We start from the raw sequence: 24,602 nt of genomic DNA on the forward strand, positions 1-24,602 counted from the left end.
GTGTGTGTGTGAGTGTGTGTGTGTGTGTGTGTGTGTGTGTGTGTGTGTGTGTGTGTGTGTTTGTGTGTGTGTGTGTGTGTGTGTGTAGACACAAACGGCACCTGTGAGTTGATGAATGTAGGCGGCTGTGAAAAACCAAATGATATGATACAGACGAGTGTCTCACATCACGATCATCACACTCCAGAATTGCTGTAATAAGACAAACCATGCTTTTATCATACATTACCCACAATCAGGCACTAAAGTTATGTTTTAGAAGAATTAATGATATTAGAAACCACATGCTGCACATTCATCTGTAGTATAAAGGAATAACCACACATACAGTACATAATATTAATAAAAATGGTACACGCCATGTGCTGTATAGGGCATTGTTGTTTTTGTTTATTGTTATTGTTGTCTAAAACTATTAAAAATCATTTTCTTAATTGAAATAAAGCTGAAATAATAAAAATAGATGATAAAAAGCTATCATTCACCCAAATGAAAATTGACTTCAGTAGTATGGAAAAAAAAAATGACAGTCAATGGTTACGGTCAGCTGTTTGGTTACCAACATTCTTCAAAATATCTTCTTTTGTGGTCAACAGAAGAAATAAACTAAAGAATGTTTGGAACAAGTTGAGGGTGAATAATTGATGACAGAACTTTCATTTTTATCCACTTACTTATAAAACTTCAGCTTTGAAATGTTGCCTTGGCAACTGAAATAAAATACATTTAGGTTGGAGTACTACAATTACTGTAACTACTATAGACATTGAAGGGGGACAAGTGCCCCCAATAATAAAATATATATTATGTAGTGCGTTATTTGTTGTTAGGATGACAAAAAGTGTAAAAAAAAAAACTATTTAGAATGATCTGCTTACATTGCTCATAAATGTCAGAATGATTTAGATGGCCAATCAAATCAAAGAAGACGGACTTTGAACCCTTTACTGTCCCATGAGGCCAAAGACGAGGAGTTGTGAATGGCAGTGTAGTGACGCAACTGCATGCTATTTGGTCATGTGACAACGACAATATGGCAGATGGTGAACATTGAGATTATATTCATACTACACAATATTTGAAATTCTTGCACTGCTCTGTTGCACTCCGTTACGCAGTGCTTTGTTTGTTGTTAGGTTGTCAAAAAGGTTTAAAAGTTAGGCTTCATTTTTAGGCTGGTCTGCCTCAGCAGTCTAACAGCACTCGTCAATGTCGATCTTAATTAAGATGGCCAGTCAGATCAAAGTAGGCGGGGTTTACTGTTAACAGAAGCAGAGCGTGAAGTCCAGCCTAAAGCATCTGTTTTGACACTGAAAGAGAGCGAAGATGGAAGTAGCAAAACATTTAATATTTGACAACTGTTTTATGATAGATATGTTAAACGACTGATTGTAATATCCAGTGATGCAAACTACTCAACTTTTTTTTTTGTCAAATATGGCCATTTTGAATTTAAAATGTGGTATCATTTCCAATTCCTAACTGAAAATGAGAAGGACAAGAAATGTTTTCAACAGATTAGGCGTCCAAAGAAAGGTGCATGTACATTATTTGCAAATAATTATTATTCCCAAATAGAATTTGACCTAGAATTTCTTACACTGTCATATTTCTTTATAATTTATAAAAAAATAACAAATAAAAAAATTGGTCTATTCTAATTCCCAACTAGAATTCGACTTAGAATTTCTTTCACTGTTCTAATTCTTTATGTCTTTATGATTTATATAAAAAAGGTCTATTTTAATTCCCAACTAGAATTAGACCTAGAATTTCCTTCACTGTTCTATATTTCTTTATGATTTGTGACCCTGGACCACAAAACCAGTCTTAAGTCGCTTGGGTATATTTTTAACAATAGCCAAAAAAACATTGTATCGGTCAAAATGATCAATTTTTCTTTTATGCCAAAAATCATTAGGGAATTAAGTAAAGATCATGTTCCATGAAGATATTTGGTAAATTTCCTACAGTAAGTGTATCAAAACTTAATTTTTGATTAGTAATATGCATTGCTAAGAACTTCATTTGGACAACTTTAAAGGCGATTTTCTCAATATTTAGATTTTTTTGCACCTTCAGATTCCAGATTTTCAAATAGTTGTATCTCGGCCAAATATTGTCCTATCCTTATTTATTCAGCTTTCAGATGATGTATAAATCTCAATTTCGAGAAATTTACCCTTATGACTGATTTTGTGGTCCAGGGTCACATTTATTAAACAAAATATCTCCCTCAGTGTTCAAGACAGTTATGGCTTTGCTAGATAGAATGTCACTAAGTGATTGCCTTTTCAACTGAAATATGTACTCAGAGAGTATGCGATTTCAGATGCAGTCATATTAGCGTCTTTGGAGTTTTGTTCACAATAATAATAAACTTAGGTTTATATAATAAATTTAGGTAGTTGCTTTTTGCTGAAAAAATGACCATGGCTTAATTTAAAAATAGCACAGTGCTATTTGAATGCATTTAGTGGCTGGCTAAACTGAATTGCCAGTGGTTAACAGCGAGTAAGATGCAGATCGTTGCACTGAAGTGGCCTGGTGTTGACATTTGCTGGAATGAACTGGGCTTACGGTCATGATGCGTATCTTGAACCGCACTGCAGGAATGTGAGGCCGTGCCCGGCTCTTCTCAAGGCGGATGGAGACGACGGGTGCGAGGGGAGGGGCGGTTGTGCGCGCGAGTGGGGGTATGGTATGGCTTTTGTCTGCTTCCCACGTTTTAAAACCAGGATTGAAAAATGAATAGACAGAGGAAAATCAGTTGCATGACCTTCACACAGGGTGAAAGTGAAAGAGGGAGGAAGAGAGATGGAAAGAAAGGGGAGGGCGAGCTGTGGAGTAATGGAGAGACGATGAGGGACAAAAGTAAAAGTAAAACGGCTGTGACAAAAAAAAGTGATATTTTATCTCTCTTTATGCGCTGTGTGTATACATGTGTTGTGTGTGTGTGTGTGTGTGTGTGTGTGTGTGTGTAGTTGTGCAGGCTCTGCCGGGGAATGACAGTCTTTATGGATAATGGGGTGATTAAACCTTTTATGTCCGACTGTCAGACCTATAGCTCTTAAAAGGATACATGCACATATATTAGCCTGCAGTGCATGCGGATCAGCAGATCAAGTACAAAACAAGCGGTTTCAGTTCCAAACAATTGTTGTACAGTTTGTTATTAGTGGCATTTGATAAGTTAAGCATCACTATTACTGTTGCTCATATTTGGGTTAGGGATTTAAATGACCTCCTAACCTTCAGTGTTAAACTATGATGCGCAACTCGTCCAGAACAGTTTGTTCTGCAGGCATGAATGATAGCTTATATCTTGCATACTTTTTACTTTTATTAGTGATAATAATAAATACATATAATACATCATTTAAAAAAAATTAGTTTAGTCAGTTTATTCTTAAAGCAAGACTAGTTAATAAAAAGAACTGAACTCTTTGAAAACATGTCTAATTATCTCACACAATTTGCTTTCAATTAAATGTATCATGTCCACCATTCAGAACACCAGCAAATATGGCAAGTTTTCACAACTCTAAAAAATATATTTTTTAAATATTCTCTAGAAAAATATTTATCCTAACCAGTATTATGGTCTTGTTTTCCATTAAAAAATATCTAAGCATTCTTGAAAATAGATTAATTTACTTCAATTTAATTAATAATGTTCTTGTTTTAAAAAGTAAATAATTATGTTTTATTTTAAAATATCATTATTATAATATATTTTTAAATAAACATGAGGCTTAACAGCAATAAAATCAGTAAATGTAGATCAAGATATATTCTTTAAAAAGATAATTTTCCTAAATTTAAATAATAAAATAAATCATACTCATATTTGGGGGGAAAAAACTACATTTTCAACTACATTTAAATGTTAATTTATTAAAAAATAAAAAAATTAATGTACCTGTAATTCTTGTGTGCCTTATTATTTTTTAACAATTTTTCTTTCACATAAATGTATCATGATGTTTGGATGTTTTGTACAACAAAGTAATGTAAAAAAAAAAAATAATAATAATAAATAAAAATAAGACCGATATATGACGTATTATTAAAAAATGTTTTATTGGTGCAGATATTGTAAAAATGCAGCTATTGTTATAATTATAAAGATGAAATATTGTCAACGTGAATTAGTGCAGTTATGTTCATACAGTTTTGGAATTTTGGATAAGTTAAGATTTTCTCTCATTTCCTTTTGTCCAGGTCCCACACTATCGTGTTTTTCACGCTGTCTTTCCTTTTCTTCTTTCACTTGTTTCTCTTACTCGCCCTCCTGCCAGCTCTCTGTGTCTGTCTCTCTCTTCTGCTTTCAAGCATTTAAAGCACTGAGGGCTTTTAAGGGACGTTAATTGCACTCAAATTATGTTTGACCGTGCTAGGAGAGAGGTAACATCTGAGACAGAGAAGAGAGAGGGGGATGGCAGAGTGAAAGGATAATTGCAGCGGAGAAGGACATTGCGACTGGAGACGCTTTCTCGGCCTCTTTTCGTCTGTCTGAGAGTCATTCGTCCTGTCTCCATGCGTGAGGTTAGAGGTGGGGGAGCGTGGGCCACTCGACATCCACCGCCCTGTAAACAAGTTGCTAGGCGATCGGCCTACGATTCCCATCAGCCAACTGGATTGAGCAAACTAACACGGAATGAAAGGCCAGCCTTGCAGTTCCCATAGTAACCTTAGAACTTGGTTAAAAGGTTGTCAGCATGAAGGAGGGGGAGAAGGAGAAGAGAAAGTAGAAAGAATCGAAAGAGAGTCAAAGTGAGCTGGGCGCGGAGGAGAAGAAAGTGAAATGACTTGAGTTATTTCATTCATTATTGAGATTCAGCACCCTAGAGACCCTCACAGCTGACCCATGAGTCGAGTTTATCACAAAATAAAAATAGAACTAAATCAGATAAATGAGGCACTGAAGATAAACAAAAACTGTTTTCCAGTAATAAATAAATAGACAAATAATAATAATAAAAACTTTACAATATTTAATGTATCTTTAATATTACATCTTTTTATATTATCTTTAATATTTAATGTATCTAAAATATATTTAAAAACTGTATCCAACCAAATTATGTGAAATGTATGCTTAAAGCTATTAAAACAATTCAGTAAGAAAAGATAAACTTAATTCAATATATATACTTTGCAAACAAGTATTATTTCCTTACGTAGCCTACTATAAAACTTTTATGAAGTAAAATAATTTATTTTTAAAGATTTTTCTTTCTAGATGAGATTAAACTTCCTAAAACTGTGCATGTATGCTTCAAAAACATAAAACTATTTTTTTTCTTAACCAATATTGTGGTCTTCCTTAAAATACCTAAACATCCTTAAAACAGGATTAACTTGCTTAATTAAATGTATTAATACGATTCATTACAAGATTGAATTGATGTAATGTAAATGATATAAATTGTATTTTATTTTAATGTACTTACATTTATATATATATATATATATATGTGTGTGTGTGTGTGTGTGTGTGTAATATTAATTCAAATAAAACAAGAAAAGAAAAATGTTTAACCTTTCTAATTTACAAGTTGTTAATATTTTTAATTTATATATATACTTTATTATTTAAAACAAAACTAGAAACAACCTATTTAATTTTTTTGTAATGTGTGTGTGTGTGTGTGTGTGTGTGTATATATATATATAGATAGATAGATAGATAGATAGATAGATAGATAGATAGATAGAAGATTTGAAGTAAATTTTGTGACAAAACAAGTAATTATTAAAATATCCACATGAAAAACACAGATCATTACGTATCCACTACTAATCGATTAGCTATAACAAAAAGATCCTTTTTACCCCCAGGCTGAGAAACAAACACTATCATTCTCACCCTCTGCCCTATTGGGCCCAGGTTCGACTTCACATTAGCCTCTGCTGTAGTGGCTGACTTTGGGAAATGAGGGCCGACCATTGTCCATCCATCAGGCAGTATGGCTCCTGTCAGGCCTGCCCTATAGCTGGACTGCATCACTCAGACTCTGTGGGAAGACCCTCAGTGTTTGGATGAGGGGGGTTACTAAACTATTCAATCGTCAACATGCATGTGACCCCCAAAGTGTGTGTGTGTGTGTGTGTAATATTAATTCAAATAAAACAAGAAAAGAAAAATGTTTAACCTTTCTAATTTACAAGTTGTTAATATTTTTAATTTATATATATACTTTATTATTTAAAACAAAACTAGAAAACAACCTATTTAATTTTTTTGTAATGTGTGTGTGTGTGTGTGTGTGTGTGTATATATATATAGATAGATAGATAGATAGATGATAGATAGATAGATAGATAGATAGATAGATAGATAGAAGATTTGAAGTAAATTTTGTGACAAAACAAGTAATTATTAAAATATCCACATGAAAAACACAGATCATTACGTATCCACTACTAATCGATTAGCTATAACAAAAAGATCCTTTTTACCCCCAGGCTGAGAAACAAACACTATCATTCTCACCCTCTGCCCTATTGGGCCCAGGTTCGACTTCACATTAGCCTCTGCTGTAGTGGCTGACTTTGGGAAATGAGGGCCGACCATTGTCCATCCATCAGGCAGTATGGCTCCTGTCAGGCCTGCCCTATAGCTGGACTGCATCACTCAGACTCTGTGGGAAGACCCTCAGTGTTTGGATGAGGGGGGTTACTAAACTATTCAATCGTCAACATGCATGTGACCCCCAAAGACGAACAAGCAGTTCTCTTTGTACCCACACGCACTGAGTGGTGATCCCGCTCTCTGCGCAAAACCCCCTTTTCAGGACTCTGAATGGCGCAGACTCATTGATATTCCTGTGAGGGGACCCCATTCTTAAAATGCTACTGAGTTTTGGGGTGTGTAGTTTGGGTGCAGGGACACATTTATGTGTGGACTTGCGTGCTATTTTCAGTGTGTTCTGATGTTAAAGTAATAGATTACCAAAAACATGTCAAATAAAACTCTGTCATCATTTATTCACATTCATGTCATTCAAAACCTTGGTTTCTTTTTCTTCAGTGGAACTAAAAAGGAGATACTTTGTGAATTGTCCTGGCTGCTCTTTTCCTGATAATGAGCCATATGATCGCTTTGTGTGAGTCTTCGCTGAAAATCTTTACCAACAACATTTAATAGCTTTTATTTATTTATTGTGCATACAGTACAATAATTGTAATGAATGTGCACTTGTAGTGCATTCAAATATTTAAAGTATATTTTTAAAAACTGTACTTGCAGTTAATATAATATTAATGAAATAAAAGGCCACTTAAGTGTGCTTAAAAAGATTTCACGATTTCACTTTTGTGATTGTTTCTTAAGTCACTTAAATACATTTTTAAAAGTGCACTTTTTAATAATGTCAAATTTAAAGTTTTACTTTATAGTACATTTTAAATCATTATGTTGTAATTTTTTGTTATGCTTTAAAGAACAATACTTATTTTGATGCATTGACTAATATACTAAAACACCTGTAAAGTACTTGGTTATAATTTTAACTTTAGTCTCGCATTTGAAATGAATACATTTTTCAATACATTTACAACTTTATAATTAATAATTACAAAATCAATACAACTTCATGGCACACAAGTATATTTTAGTTTACCGTAAATGCTAATCAGTACATTAAGCAGTACACGTCAACCATATTTCTGATTCAATAGAATTATGATAATTGCATAAAGATGTACTTAAATCCTACTAAAGTGGGTCAAAAAGTGCTCTAAAGCAATTGCATTTGATATAAATTTAAACTATAATACATTTTCAGTTAATTGTGATTAACATGCAGTTAAGTGTCCAAGAACATTACAGTACATTCAGGTTACACTTAAAGGGCCCCTGAAATGCTTAGAAACACGCAACTAACATATTGATACTAACACCCAAAAAACTTTAGTATATTATTGGCCTAATAAGTGCTCTTTTTAAAATGATGCTAAGGTGTACCCCGATGGTTGTCATGAGGGTGAATAAATGATGACAAAATTTTCTATTTTAGGTTAACTATACCTTTCTTTTCTGTTTCTAATGTCTCGCTGAACGCTTCTTCCTGAAGCTGTGTATTTTGTCAGGTGAACACTTGTATCGTGGCAGGAGTACCGCAGGAAAAATGTTTCGAGAAGTGAGCTCACGGTCTGTTTCCCGTTTAGTAGCAACTCAGACAAATGCTGTCATCCTCTCTCAAAACACTTATTGATTGCCACACGCATCCCAGCCACACACACACACACACACACATCCCAGCCACACACACACACACACACACGCACACACATGGACGTCCTGCTGTGAGTGCAGGGAATTTCAGCTGGGCTTCCACAGCGGAGATCAGAGCCAGGCATGTTTGCAATGCACCAATGTCATTTGTGTGATTTGTAAATTTGTTTGTTTTGTGATGACAGGCGGCCCAGGATGCTATTGTGTGCTGAGGGTGAATTAGCATGTATCTGACGGTCGCTGTCTTTGATAGTCTCTCTGAAACAGCAGTAAAGAACTGGGAAGGTGCATTAACAGCCGCTTAATGCTATTAACAGCCGTTTCCTCCTGTAGTAAACTAAAAGTGCGACTGTCAAGATGTGTCATGTTTCAGAATATTAGAATTTATGTTAAAGAGGTTGGAATTGTTCTTTATGCTTGTATGTTTACATCATCACAGTAATCCTACTTTTCTTTTTAAAAGTTAAATTTAGTGATCAGTTGATCTGTTTAGGTTGTTGTGGGCTTTGTAGCATTAGATATAAAATATAATTTTGTAGCTCATTTGACATTTATGCTTCTTTTGAAATGACATGTTTAGGTTTAAACAGCTGCTTGAACATTATGTGATTGCTTTTTAACTTGTTTTTTTTTGCAGTGCGAAGAACAAGTCATTCGCTGGTCACTGACATATTTGAACAGCACCTGGGAGCTCATCTACTACAGGTAAAAATAAGTTTAGTTTATGTACATTTACAGGTGTTAATGTTATGAACAATATTAATGTAAAGTGCATTTTTTATGTGACTCTTGCGCTCTTAAATTGTTATTGTTCTTAATTTTTTTTATTATTTTCGCTTTAGATTATTTGATATTTTAGGCCTTTTTACACACCATTTAAAAGCTTTGGGTTAACAAGATTTTTTTAATATTATTAATTTTATTTTTGAATTAATACTTCTATTAAGCAAGGATGCGTTAAATTGATCAGAAGTGACAGTAAAGACATTTATAATGTTACCTAAGATTTCTATTTCAAATAAATGCTGTTTTGTAAAACCTCTGTTCATCAAAGAATCCGGCAAAAATTATTTCCACAAAAATATTAAGCAGCACAACTGTTTTTTGATTTTGAAATTTGCTGCAAATCAGCATATTAGAATGATTTCTGAAGGATCATGCAACACTGAAGACTGGAGTAATGGTGCTGAAAATTCAGATTTGAATTTATATTGCAACAATATTTCACAACATTACTAATATATGAATACATATTATATATTAATACAGCGGAATGGGAAAAAAAAATGCAAGCTCTCAAGACGTGTTTTATAAAAGTAACATTTTTACAATGCGTGTCATGTGAGATGCTGCAAAAGATGTGAGATGCGAGAGCAATGTTCAAAGATGTCTGTCTAATCTGTGTTTACATAGAAAAACAGTAAAAAAGTAGCGCAGTGGAATGAAAAAAAAAAACTACCTAACTACCCAATGCAATAACATTCATACATTATTCACACATGTTGTGTCCAAACTTTTTGGGTCCACTTTTGTAAATAATCTGCTTTATTGTTTAAGATGATCTGTGTGCCATAAGTCCTGGAATTTGGATGTCTGACTTGAAAAGGGCAATTTGTATGAGATTTAAAAAAAAAAATGTTATTAGAAGGTTACCTTGAGAAAAATTTAAATTGTTCAAAGATGGACGGCGCTGATAGAAATCAAATTAACACTTCTGAAAATCCTTATGATTCTTTGTCTCGTCAGTAATAACTAGATAATTGTGCTTTATTTCAAGCATTCCCGTCATTCCGGTCCACTCTCATTTGCATAGTGAACTCGTCACTTGCATAAATGACTACCGCCACAACATCAGTCAGTCTCAACTAAAGTGCCCACTCTGCTTCACTCGTGCCTGTGTGTGTTATTGCAATTAATATTAGTCTTTTAATGGGGTGACTGTATGCTTTTCATCTGCCAGCCACTTGTCTGGTGCACCAGAGTTTATTTTGAAGCTGTTGTGGTTTCTCTAAAAGAGGTTTGTGGTTTGCTCATGCTGTTTTTGCTTTGATGTCGATGCTCATGTCTACAGCTTGATTCCATATAAATCTTGAGATTTGTTCAGAAGTGTTGTATTGCTGCTCAGGATTGATTCCTTCAAGTCTGAAATGTGCTTACTTTAAAACAGCATTCACAACCAGGTTTACTTCCATAATGTGACAAAGTGAAAGAGTGTAATTAATGGACTCTACATGAAATAATAAAATCAAATATTAAAGTGCCCCTATTATGGGTTATGAAAGGTTCATATATTGGTTTTGGGAGTCCCCAACAACAGGTTGACATAAATGCAAGGTCAAAAAACACTTTCATTGTAATATGCATTTATTTTTAACTTACTTGCTCAACGACTCCTAAACGATTCGTTTAACGATTCATTTTTCCAAACCCTTCCTTTGCGTGACGCTAATCTGCGGTGATTGGTCCGATTGGTCTCATTTTCATTTCATCATGCCTGTAATGCCTGTTAAAGCAGTGTTTGTGAGCGCAGTGCTGCTTTGTGTGCAGCGTTACCGGGGAAACCGCTATTTTACCGCTCCAAGAGCGGCACCTAGTGGCAAAGAATAAATTTGCATTTTCATTCAGACCAATGCGAAAAGACCAAAAAGTGGGCGGGCAATGTTTCATGTTGACGTCAACATAAAGTGAAAATAGGGTTTGGTCACAGCAATTGAAAAAATAAAGCATTTTTAGTTACTTTTTACTTATTTTGCTGAAATTTTTTTTTTTAAGTAATGACAATTTTGACTTCATATTGACACTAAACATCCGATATGACTGGCTGTGATTGTGCTGTGTTGTGCAAAACTTCTGCTTTCAGGTAGAACAGACAAATGATCCGTAATTGTTTTTCTCTTTGCAGTCTCTGGATGGATTTGTGTTTGTGGTCAGTCAGGAAGGCCGATTTCTGTATATCTCAGAGACTGTGTCCATCTACCTTGGCCTTTCACAGGTGAGACGAAAGCGCTTATAAACTGTAGCATACTTTATGCTTGGGCTGTTCATTTAATGTGTTAATTTAGTGCATTTATTTTGGTTACACTTTACAAAAAGGTTTTCATTTGTTAACATTAGATAACTACACTATAGTTAACATGAACTAACAATGAAACATACTTTTAAAACATTTATCAATGTTCATTTCAGCATTTAAACATTATTCAAATATGTAATACATTACTAAAATCAAAAGTTGTCTTTTAAAATTATTTAATGTACCTTAGCTAACATGAACAGTTGTATTTTTATTAATATTAACAAAGATTAATAAATACTGTAACAATTGCTTCGCTCGTTGTTAGTAACTAATTAACTAATGGGACCTTATTGTAAAGTGTTACCTATTATTATTATTATTATTATTTTAATTTAATTTAATTTTAAATTAACCCAGTCTTTAAAAAAAAGTCTATAGACTAACAATTAATATATTAAATTATTATAAATATTAACTAAATGTATTATAATTATTTTTTTACATTTTAAAAATTACATTTAAATATATATATATTTTTTACATTTATGTAATAACATGAAATGCAAGAATGCTTTTTGTGTAGATCAATACGCTATATTAGACAAATATTGAAATATGCAATTAATGTGATCGATTAATTAATTGACATGTCTTGCAGTTAATTCCATTTAAATCTGAAATCGATTGACAGTCCTAGTTTATGCTATAAAAGACCTGCATATACTTTCATCTGTGTTCATCTATGATTGTGTTTTTTGTGTATTGTGAATCTCCCTGTGCTCATTTCTCCAGCTCTCTTCCTCTCTTGGGCCTCTCGCCTCTCCAGGTGCTTGCTCTCTGTTGATTGCCTGTGGCCTCTTGTACAGGGAATGTTAAGTCCTGCCATTTCACCCAGATGCATAAATAATAACAGTAATTACTCGCACAGCAATCAAAGCGTCGCTCCAGTGAGCCGGGGTCTGTCTCGGGAACAAATCGATAGACATCTTAAAAGCCACATTGATTGTGTGGCAAAAAAGAGTACACACACACACAAACACACACACTCTGGGATGGGTGTGAGGGGGGATGGGAGGACAGATAGTGAGATTAGGAGGGAAAATAGATGTGAATGAGTTCGGCTGGTTGAGGAGAACAAGTGGAATTGTGAGTGCCCATGTGAAAAAGACGTAGTATTAAATGTATTAAAAATATACTTGAAATTCAAGTAGTATGTTTATAATACATTTGTATTCCCAACATGCTTATTTGAAGTGCAATAAAAATATACTGAATTGCATTTTAATATATTTCTAAAAAGTATACTAGAAGTACTTTTGTATTAAATATATGCTTAGTTATACTTCTAAGAAATATGCTAAACAGAAGCATACTTTTAATGTATTTATAACAAGTATACTAGAAATACTTTGGTAATAAATATATGCTTAGTTACACTTTTAAGGAATATGCTAAACACAAGCACAAAAAGCACAATTTAAATATATTTCTTTTTCACCTGGGTGGTCAACCCTTTATGGCCGTCTTGCTGTTTCATTATTGACAAGCTCTGATTTCCGAATACCTGCAGGAGCAGGACGCATGTTCAAAAGAGGTTTTATTTTGTCTGGCTGTCTGGAAGCTAATGATTCTTTCTAATTTGAACCACATTCTCAAGGTGCAGCAGCCAGGGGCGTTTCAAGCCTTTTCCAGCATTGGGGCACAGGCACATCAACTGTGCCCATATTTTCAAGTTTTGGATATAAATCGTCTTTAGCTGCAGTACAAAGTAGCGACCAAATAATGTCTATCGTTAGCCATTGGCTAATAAATTGTTATATTTCACTCGCCAGTGTTTGAGTTGGAGGCTAAGTATAAGTTAAACGGAGATATTTCACTTGCCTTCACTCATTTTTAACACTGCGCGTTGAGAGTTTCGCTCGCTGTATTTAAAGCACACTATTTCAATTCATCTCAATGGATGCACAGCGTATTTGCCGCACCATAAAACTCTCACACATGCAAAAAGAGGGAGAGCAAGCCAGTCTTCTGTAGAATTGATGCTCTACGTGTAAATTATATTCTTTGGTGTATTTTCCTGTCAAAATAGTGGAGTTTGTTTGGAATTATTCAGCCTTTAAGAACAAGCAGAAGTCACTTCCAGTTTCTTTGGTTGTGGGCGGAACTAATGCGCAAACGGCAATCTCATTGGCTGGCACTCATCTATTACCGTCACTGTTTTTATTTCAGTAAATTAGAGCAAACACAAACAATGTTATTAATATTCATTAACCCAGCAGCTCACCAGATCTTAGTACGTTTTATGTTGTTATTAGTAACAGAATTATTATTATTATATAATTAGTTAGTATTATTGTTAGTGTTTTTATAGAATGACCAACAATGTATGAATGACAAATATGCATTTTGATGCATAATGAATGATAATGAAGATAAGCTGATTGATTCTCAGGTTGGTAATCTTACGTAAGCCACGTAAGAATTTAGCTGGGGCACAGCGTTCCCCAGTGAAAAGGCTCTGGCGATAACATTAGTGAAATTTTGGCATGATTTCATGAGCAAAAAACAAGTCTTTCAAACTAAGCAACTGTCTGTTGGTCAATGCAGCGAATCCTGAATTGAACCCATTCCAAAATCTGCATGAGGAAATTTTTTGACCTGATGCAAAGTTCCAGTTTGTGTGGAATTATTAAATATAAAAATGACTGGATTTCACCTGTGAACATTCATCCAACGATGGTAAATGTGTGATAGCATCTTTAGGCAGCATCCTAAATCTTAAATTAACTGATTTGAAACAGGCTACATAAACAGAAACTCCCCACAGAAAACAGTGGTGCTCATGCATCAGACACACATCTCACAATTTATTCTAATACAGTTTGACATTAGTAATTCACTTAAAAAAATACATATCAGACAAAAATATTGGGTATATATTAAATATTTCATTAGATTAAATATTTATGTATATACAACTTTTATTGAATATATTATAGTGAACTATTTTTATTGATGGTTTTCTGTATTCAATGATGAATGTTTATTTTTGGTTAAAATTTCATGTCTGCAATCTTGAATACTTTTATTGAGTTTGACACAGAGCATTCTGGGATTACCTTCACTGTAAAGCAATCCATGCAATCTTGAATTTTGCATGAGGGTGAAATATTCCCCAAACAATTACAATATCTTGCTGCACTGACCAACAGAAAGCTGCTTGGTTTGAGAGTGACTTCTGCCGTATGTGAGGTGTGATTAATACATCGCTACACTACTAGCAATAGACAATTGACTTTTTTGGCCAGCAAAATTTAGCAGAAATCTTAAAAAGGAGCTTTCATTTCTGGATCGGTCAAGGAAGGCTGCATGCTAGGTTTTGGAGAATAGCCAATGTATTATTACCCTGTTTCTAAAAATCATTCTAAAGTCATTCAAATTTTCCTACATTTCAAATGTGTCAAAATTGCCACCATTCGTCTAGATTCTGCTGGATGTTTTCTGTTCCAACATCATGGGCTACCTCCAGGAATGTTGGACACTTGTTGCATTTCCTTTATTATCTGGTCCAATTCATTCAAATAAGTAAATACAATTTTATATTTACATTTTTTATTCAAATAAAAACTATTTCTATGAATATTTTTAATATATAATTCTAAAATATAAAATAAATTGGACTAACTTTATTTTTGTATACAACAATAATTACAAGCATTTCAAAAGCCTAAGATCAGAAGGTTTTTAGGATCACACAAATATCAGTTCAGTCAAGCGTGTCCTGGTAGCGTTTACACCGCAGCGGTCCTTCACTCCGGCCTCTGTCGGGTCTCAGAGGTCACGCAGGAGGAAATACATTAACTGTAAGCATAAGACCCCACTTGTTACCAGGTGCCAGAGGTCATGACACGCCATCGTAGATAGAGCCATCCGTTCTGTTTAATCCCTGTGACCTCTCGAAAGACAGTAGGGTTCCTTAGGCGGATTACGCAGGGTCAGGGACCTTGAGAGCGGGATGATATGCCTGCTTCCAGGCTGCTTGCCCTACAGAAGCCAAAGCTTCAGGCCTAGATGGAGGTCTAGGAGCTTAGCCTCTCTTCACCTCTCCACGGCCAAAGCCACAGCATCTGGGAAATGTGGAGGGGCGAATGGGGTGGGAAATTGATCCTGGGCTGATTAGTATGCAGACCCATCACCTTGCCCCCTCCCCATCTCTTCCTCTGCCTCCTCCTCGTCCTCTTCTCTTGCTCCTCTCCCATCAGTCAGAAGCAGACGGAGAGAGTGTTGTGGACAACTGCCCGGATGCCTCATACATATTAAATCCTAGCTATTATTTATATCATGCCTTTCTCTTGCTCTCTCCCTCTCTTCGTAACCCTCTTCTTAACACTTACCAACAACCTTTTCTCACTTCTTCTGTTTCTCATTCCTCTTTCAGCATCTCTCTGGTTCTTTGCAGATCTTTTCTACTTATGTCTGATTTTCAAACAAATCGTTCTTTTGGGTTCTTATTATGGCTGTCAGAAGGTAATTAAGAAATTATGACAAATAAGGATATATAAAAATATAAAATGTATTAGAATATTTAAATATAACTTGCATATACATGATAAAATTATATATTTATTTGTTAAAAAATACAGGGAAAAGAGTTATGTTATTAGTATTAATATTATTAAATATTATGTAATTTGAATATATTTTAAAATGTAATATTCCTGTGATGGCAACGCTGAATTTTCAGCAATCTTTACTCTAGTCCTCCCAGTCATTATAAGTATTTTACTGTCACTTTTGATCAGTTTAATACATCCTTGCCGAACGTATTAATTTCATTCAAACTAAATTCTTACTGCCCCCAGACTTTTAAATGGTAGTGTCTGGTAGTTTATGTGTGTTGCACCATGAGCACTACTGTGTCAAGTTAAACAGAGTTAAACTTAAGTGTCTCAATACACACGTTTTACTTCATTTCACTGCGGCTAGCTGATTTCGAATGCAAGAACATGTCTTGTGTGAACGGCCCCTGACACACTCTACTACAGGACACCACACTCATTGAGAGCAAGCAGCACAGAATAAGTAAGGAGCTGTTCATATAGGACGTGTTCTTGTGTTCAAAAACAGCAAGATGGAGCGTAACGCCCCATTCACACGCCCCATTCACCCAGTCAGCATCAACGCCTCTCGTTTACTTTGAATGGAGTGACGTCAAGCGTTGGCGAAATGAATTGTGGGTGCGTCCGCCGCGTCGCGTTGGATCCGTTGCTCGTGGCAGAAGTTGAAAATTTTTCAACTTTTCAAGCGCCAACGCAGGTGTCAACCAATCAGATGACCTTATGCAAATACCCTAGCGCAGACGCTAGCCAATCGCGTTCATGCAACACCAGCAGACTAATGTGATTGGCTGTTGTCACTATGACGGTCACGTCAGAACCAAGCTTCAGAAACGCCGTCCGTCAAGCGTTAACGCTGACGTGTCTCGAGACAAGCTTTCAAAGTTTCACTGTTTTAACTTGACACAGCCTTTTAAAATCGCAGCACCCATGGAAGACACAGTGTGAAATAAATATATTCTAGACATTTTATATGGGTATTTTGTGAAAATTTTGCTCAATTTAAAGTCCAGGTATATAGCCAATGTACGTAAGTGGAAGTACAAAGTTATTTGTACTTTAGTATTGGAAAGTAAAATGTAAAATAAAAAATAAAAAATACTTTTAAATGTACCAGTGAATGAATCAGTTTATTGAAACTAGTTCCTTGAAATGAATTGTTAATGAACCGATACACTGCAGTAAACCTGACTTCCAAATGCTATTCTAGACCTCGAATAGTCTCTTGTGTGCTTTTTCACAATTACATTTATTCTTACATACCGAGGGTCCTCCAGTGGATCCTTTTAATTGATATTTCCCAAAAGCTCTACATGCACCTTTGATGTCTTCTTGCGTCCAAACATCTGAGATCCCATCAGTGCCACTCCAATAAACTAAACAACCCTCTCCAAAGCATTGTGGATCAGATTAAGTTCCCCTGTCTGCTGGATTTACCTCCACCTTTACCTCTCAATTAGCCGACACGGGCTTAAAACCCAAGACTCTTCACAATTCATCCCTCAACTGATCCCCAATTACACAGCTCCACTCTTTACTCCACCGCCTATTCCTCTTCTTTCTGCTCTTCCCTCTGTTTGCATGCAACCTGCCTTGCACACACACATTAGTGTCCTTGACGGCCAGCAGAAAATCCTTTAAAATCCCTCCGTAAATGGATCTAATCCCATAATAAATGGTCCCACAGACAAGGGTGTGAGGGAGAAACCGGCCTTTTATCAAGATACTTTAGAATGAAACCTGACCCACACAGATTACTTTTTTATAGATCCAGGAGTCACAGAAATGCAAATTACTTTATTTTACACCCTTAGTTAAGTAAAAAATTATATTGTGTATACACACACACACACACACACACTTTTTAAGTGTACTCGTGTACCCATCATTCCAATCCCTTTCTTTCTTTTTGTGCAACACAAAACGAGATGTTTTCCAGAATGTCCAGATTGCTCCTTTTTAATATACAAAAAAGGTACATTTTTTCCCTTTATATATTTATTTTTAACCATAAAAGTCTGAATGACCATTCCTATATATTTTATTTAAAAACAAAACTTACAAATTAAATTAAATAAATCCACTTCCACTTTTGTTTGTATGTATGAAAAAGAGCAGCTTGGACATGCTTTTGTGTTCCACAGAAGAAGGAAAACCATACAGATTTGAATAACATGAGGTTGAGTAAATGACGACAGAACTTTAGGAATATAAATGAAGTTTATACATGGTCAGTTTGTTTTATGAAGCTCACCCTGTTTTGAGTTTCTTATACATTTTATAAAATGCAGCAGGTAGTCATGGTACGCTATAATTAATGTTTTATGTGTTGCATTGCTTTTATCTCTCTCTGATGTTTGCTTCCCAAGTGTAAGGATTTAGGAGTGTGTGTGTGTGTACACTTACACATTACAAATGTAGGAATAGCTATAGGCGAGCTTGTGTTTTTCAAGGTCTCTCATTGGCTGTTAGCCAATATGTTGTGATTTATGTCATGTTTCTTATATGAATGTTACTCTGTGTGCATGCTTATGTGTGTATCCGCATGTTTAGGTTGAGTTGACTGGCAGTAGCGTGTTCGATTACATCCACCCTGCGGATCATGTTGAGATGGCGGAGCGTCTTGGCATTAGGCCACACCTCCGGGCAGAGGCAGGCTGTCAAACGTCCCATGAGAGCGCTTCAAGCCCCGCCTCCACATCCTCACTGGCCGGCACTCCAGAACCAGGTAACACAACTTCAGAGGTCTAGCTTCATTCAACTCAAATTTTTACCTCTATTTTTTTGACACAAAATATTTCAGATACACAAAAATTATACTGTAAGTTTCAGAACTCAAAATCTATGATGAAACTATGCTGCCGGAATAACTTTGTGTCATCAATAAGATACATGCATTAAAACGACCACCCACATACACTAGTTGGTGTTGGCACACCAATACCCTTCAGATCTTGTGCTGATCCAGGGCAGAACACCAGCCGCTCTGCAGGAAAGTGCTGTTTCTCATTTTCAAGAGGGTTTTTGCATAGAAGGCTTGAAGCAGATCAGCAAAAAAACATTGTTTCATTCTAAGGGTCAGAGAGAGGGTGGAAAATGATCATGAAAAACTAAAATATGACTGCTAATGGTGCAAAAAAAAAAGAAAAAAAGAATGTAAGTGTACCACAGGTAAAAATAAAATGATACTGAAAATGTCCTTTATTCCTCCACATTGCTTGTTCTGAGCTGTCCCAACTCGAACTAATAAGAAAATGTAACACTTTTACATTTGGGCAAATTCTTGTGAATTTGGGTCACACGCAAAAGTAACATTTTTAGACAAAAAAGCATAAAGGTCCACCCCTAAACTTTGTACAAAAAAAAAAAAAAACCCTCCTTACAAAGCAAAAAGGTCCCCCCCTAAACTTTGTACAAAAAAAAAAAAAACCTCCTTACAAATGAGATCATAAAAATTCACATGAATTCACCAAAACACAAAATAGTTAAGATTTTCCATAACAGTGTTGACTGTCTAGCTCAGGGGCATCCCATACCTGTTCCTGGAGGGCCACTGTCCTGCAGAGTTTCGCTCCAACTCTAATTAAACACACCTGAATCAGTTAATCAAAGTCTTCAGACTCACTAGAAGCTTCTAAGCAAGTGTGTTGGAGCTAGATATGTAGGATATTGGCCCTCCAGGAGGAGGATTGTACACTTCTGGTCTAGCTGTTAATTTCTGTTGTCATATATCCGTGGATAGTGAAATATTGTTCAAAGGGTGGATATCTTTGTGATGTGCGTGTTTTCTCCTGTAGCACCATCTAGTCCCTGTTCTACAGTCAGTGAGTTATCAGAACGTGGCTTCGTCATCAGGATGAAATCTACCCTCACCAAGCGTGGCCTCCACATTAAATCCTCGGGCTATAAAGTGAGTCCTTCATGTGAGACATACAGTCTCGTGTGTTAAATTGTGGCACAAATGTTAAGGATTTTTTTTTCTGTAGTCTTAAGGCATGTGTACACAAAGACAAATGTTCAGTGTGAAAATTCTGTATGATAAACATTGGAACTTGAATAAATGTCTGTTATTGTCTGTCAAACTTTTTTCTTGCAACTGAGTTTACATCTCGCAAATCTGACTTTTTCTCAGAAATGCGTTTGACAACATTTTCAGTTCTGAGTAATTAAGTCAATTCTGAGTCACTTGCAGAATTGACATTTTCCCTCAGAACTGCGTTATATAAATGTGCAATTCTGACTTGTTTTCTCAGAATTGTGAGATATAAAATCGCAAGTGCAAGTTATAAAGTCCGCCAGTGGGGAAAAAAGACTTGATATTTTCTCAGAATTGTGAGTTTATATCGTACAATTCGCAATTGCATGTTATAAAGTCAGAATTGCAAGATATAAACTCGCAGTTCTGAGAAAAAAGTCTGAATTGCGAGTTTATATCTCACAGTTCTTACGTTATTATTGTGTGATATAAACTCACAATTCTGAGAAAAAGTTAAAATTTCAAGATGTAAACTCGCAATTGCGAGAAAAAAGTCATAATTGTGAGGAAAAGAAGTCATAATTACCTTTTATTTTTTATTCAGTGGCGGAAACAGACTTGCATAGTTAATGCATCTGCTCAGACCAGCACATGAGTCGCATGCCATCAGTCAGATTTTTTATTTTTTTTTTTACGAAGAGGTGTTCTCAAGTCTTTTACATTGAATTATGAATAATACTAGCCAACCATTATGATGGCTTTTGGTCACATGACCAGTGCCATCTGTGTGTGTGTGTTTTTTTTAAAATAATGCAATTCTGACCCAGTGCGACTTATTTTGCATCAGTGTATAAGTCGCATTTTATTATTACAATTAGAAATAATGTAAAATACAGGTATAAATAATGTGCATAAATAAAATGGCAAGTAGGGGGCTCATGGAACGTGGTTGGGAACCGCTGGACTAGCATATTAGCATTTACTAATTTTTTATGATTGAATTATTTCATAAACTGAACTGCTCATTTGATTTCTTATCAGGTGATTCATGTGACAGGTCGGATTCGGTGTCGGCCAGCTCTGGTGCCAGGCTCCTCCCGCCCCTTGCATCGACCAATGGGATTGGTCGCTCTGGCACACACGCTTCCGCCCTCCACGCTCAATGAGGTGCGCATGGAAAGTCACATGTTTGTGTTCAGAGTCAACATGGACCTGCAGGTCACCTACTGTGAGAACAGGTAACCTCCCAGCATGCCTTTCAGTCTCAGTTACGGAATATTCTGCTACCTTTGCCATAGTGCTTGCCCATAATTGGTGTAAATGATAATGTGTGACAAATATATGTTGTCGCATCAACACTATGTCTCAAGCCTGTGGAATAGAATTACAATACATGGCTGAAAGTGTTTGAAAAATGTGATTAAAATTTACATGCACTCCAAATAAAAACTCATTTGGTGTCAATAAAGCAAACTGGCCAAATCAAATGCCAGTGTCACTCTTACATGTGGATTTTGTAGGATTTCGGAGTATATGGACCTGAGCCCAGCTGAGGTGGTTGGACATACCTGCTACCATTTCATCCATGCAGAAGACCTGGACACCATCAGGCAGAGCCATGCAGAATGTAAGCCTGTCAGGATTTGTGATCTACTTGCAACCCCATCTCTAAAAAAGCTTATTACACATCACACATCTCTCTCAAGGTTGTACATTATATAAAAGAAATCATACATATGAATGTATTTTTATTTATTTATTAGTATGCATTTCATGTCAGTCACATTATTGGGTTTTATTTTGTCATAATGACCAACAGCAGGCTATTAGCTTTTACCTAGATTGTAGGATGATAAGGAAATATGAAGAGCTTAAGTGAGGGTGGCAGGAAAAAAAGGTGGATAATAAAAGGAATAGAATGGGAAAATAACTTTTTTTAGTTCATCATTAAGGAGCAGCTGTATCTGTTGTCAGTTTAAGAGTCTGAAGCGGCTGTATACATTTTGACAACAGCACCCCCTAGCCAAATAAACAAATTGTGTAACTTTTCCACATCTAGGATTTAAAATGTATCTTTTTTTAGCCATCTCATGTGGTTTTTGCATTTTAAAATCGAATATTTAATCAGACTCCATAACTAACTCTATATATTTTTTATCATTCTCTCTTAGTGCTGCGGAAAGGGCAGGTTGTGACGGGGTACTATCGCTGGCTGCAGAGGAGAGGAGGCTATCTCTGGATTCAGTCCTGTGCCACCGTGTCCATTAACCACAAAGCGCCCCATGAGCGTAACGTCATCTGGGTCAACTATGTGCTCAGGTCAGTTTCTTAGTGACCTTGTGTGTTTGTGTTTTTGAGTGTTGTGCTACAGTAAAAAAAAAAAAATGTTAATGTGCTGAGAGTTTCCACAGAGGCCCTTGTAAGCGCTCTTCCTCTCCATCTGTCTACAGTAATCTTCATCACACAAGAGTACACGTTCAAAGAAGTCAGACAAAAACAAGAAAAAAATTGGCTGAATTTCAGTGATAATTGGACTGGTGCTATATAATTACACCAAATGGATGTCAAAATTTTCTGGCTGAATGGTGTTTTAGTTAATTAGCTTTGTAATTACGATAGCTAATTAACTTCTATATCACCCTGCTGGAGCCATGTTCATGTTCAGAAGGGCTTTTCTAGTGTATGTGTGTGTTTGGAAGCGGTATCACAAGCGAGTATTTCTCTTACCGTGCTGTTAATCTCTGTGAGGAGGAAACTCTGTAGGTGTGTTCCAAAATCTAGTGAACTGTGTTGCTGCCTACTGGTAAGGTACCTTCCTGTGGCCCTGTTTACACTAGTGCGTTTTCAGTTTAAAATGGCGTTTTAAAATAAAAACGATCCTCGTCTACACTTGCGTTTTCACTGCGTTTCAGAAACGATCTCTGTCCACACTACACAACCGAAAACGCATGTCACATGACCATTCATGCAGGTACAACAGTGAGCATGATGTTATTGTTTACACGGTCGTCAAGGATGCGCAGAGCAAATGTGGGCAGCCACGCCATCGTTTTCAAAAGTCTCAGTTTTGGCACGTTTACACTGAAACACAACCCCCGGAGTTTTCAAACTAAAATGTGGTCTGCAGAATTTTCAAGGGCCGAAAACGCGGGGGTAATGTAAACGACAAGCGTATCCGTAGCAAAAGTTATGCGTTTTAAAATGAAAACGCACTAGTGTAAACGTAGCCAGTGACTGATTTGGAACATTCTACATAGTCAGCAAAGGTCATTTACTGACACCAGAAGAATTGCAGTTCTGCTGCACAGCACACGAGAAATTATGTTGACAGTTGATCCTAATAGAGTCTGCCATTAGCACATGTTGCTAAGAAAATGACGCAATACTCTTAAGAAGTATAAAATACATAGCATGCGCAAATTTTGGGTCAAAAAAATCCACATGCATCTGTTTTTATTGATACATTATAGAACCTCTCTTCATTTGTCTGCCATCTCATTTTTACTGAGCTTGTTGCAGTGCATTCTGGGATTGCCTTCTTTGTGAATTAGTACATTTTAATTAGATCAAACTATTATACATTTCAATACATTTCATCACTTCTCTCGATCTGTCTACCATTTTGGATATATTTTTTTCCACCTTGTAAAATTTATTTATAGAGCACAATTAAAAATGACAGTTGACCAATGTGCTGTTCAGTGATTTAAAAAAAGGATGCTAGACCATGTAATACAAAATAAAATAAACATAAATTAAACAACAAGATAAAACTACACACTATGTAACAAGATGAGATGCTGACTTAGAATTAAGCTTGTGCTGGTAGTCGGTGTTACCGGTGTTTGACCGTACACTGAATACATTACTTGCCTACTGTGGTACCGTCCCCACTGTTGTTTTGCTTTTTATAGAAATAAAAACCATTTAGTTCAAACTGAAAGCTTCTGCTCTGCTCCATACAGCTTGCGCTGCAGAGTGCAACACAGTGCAGAAGGAATCAAAGTTCACTGATCACGCGAAGAGACTGAGAGAGGCGCTGAGAGAGACTGTATAGCCTTATTTATACTCGCCACGTCCACACGATCGCAAAGGTGCGTGTGGCAAAAATGACATCAATACTGAGGAAACAATGACTGACAGAGGATTTGGTTTTCAAGTGACATGTAAAAGTAAAGTAAAATATTGTTTCTTTAACCAGAGAATTTGAATATGTTGGTTTTCTTTGTTTTAATTTTCTTTTTGTTTTCATTTTGAAAAGCCTGTTGTCTTTGATGTTTACCTGATGTTACGCTACGTAGGCTTTTAAAAAAATGTTTTTTTGATTTCACAGTGTTTGCTAAACTTTATGTAATGTATTAGTCTATATACACAATACAGCATGTGGTGCCATGCCTTGTCTTACTCACTTTTGTTAATAAACATTTTATAAGCTAGTTTGGTATTGTACGGTTTTATTGTTGTTGTGCAGTTGTGGCCTAATGGTTAGAGAGTCAGAGTGTGTGTGTGTTCACTACTCACTGCTGTGTGTGCACTTGGATGGGATAAATGCAGAGCACAAATTCTGAGTATACGACACCATACTTGGCCACATGTCACTTCTTAATAATCTGCACTCACGAGAACAATCTTCTTTTTTCTTTTATATTTCTTTTATATAAAAGAAAAAAGAAGACTGTTCTTGTGAGTGCGGATCATAATTTCCTATACTAAGTAACTCAACAGATTGACGCACCAAAATAAAAAGATCAA

General features: G+C 35.8%; 1 protein-coding gene across 1 annotated transcript in view; it reads left to right on the forward strand.

Annotated features, from left to right (window-relative positions):
* Window positions 1-24,602, forward strand: part of LOC107699837 (neuronal PAS domain-containing protein 1-like) — a 52,795-nt gene that overhangs the window by 23,950 nt on the left and 4,243 nt on the right. The window contains exons 4-10 of the mRNA XM_016501237.1: window positions 8,880-8,947; window positions 11,145-11,234; window positions 18,428-18,602; window positions 19,672-19,784; window positions 20,892-21,088; window positions 21,371-21,477; window positions 22,022-22,169. Coding sequence (XP_016356723.1) covers window positions 8,880-8,947; window positions 11,145-11,234; window positions 18,428-18,602; window positions 19,672-19,784; window positions 20,892-21,088; window positions 21,371-21,477; window positions 22,022-22,169 — 898 coding nt within the window. The remainder of the gene's footprint in view (window positions 1-8,879; window positions 8,948-11,144; window positions 11,235-18,427; window positions 18,603-19,671; window positions 19,785-20,891; window positions 21,089-21,370; window positions 21,478-22,021; window positions 22,170-24,602) is intronic.

The sequence above is a fragment of the Sinocyclocheilus anshuiensis genome, unplaced genomic scaffold, assembly GCF_001515605.1.
Source record: "Sinocyclocheilus anshuiensis isolate Anshui unplaced genomic scaffold, SAMN03320099.WGS_v1.1 scaffold194, whole genome shotgun sequence".
Classification (NCBI taxonomy): domain Eukaryota; kingdom Metazoa; phylum Chordata; class Actinopteri; order Cypriniformes; family Cyprinidae; genus Sinocyclocheilus; species Sinocyclocheilus anshuiensis.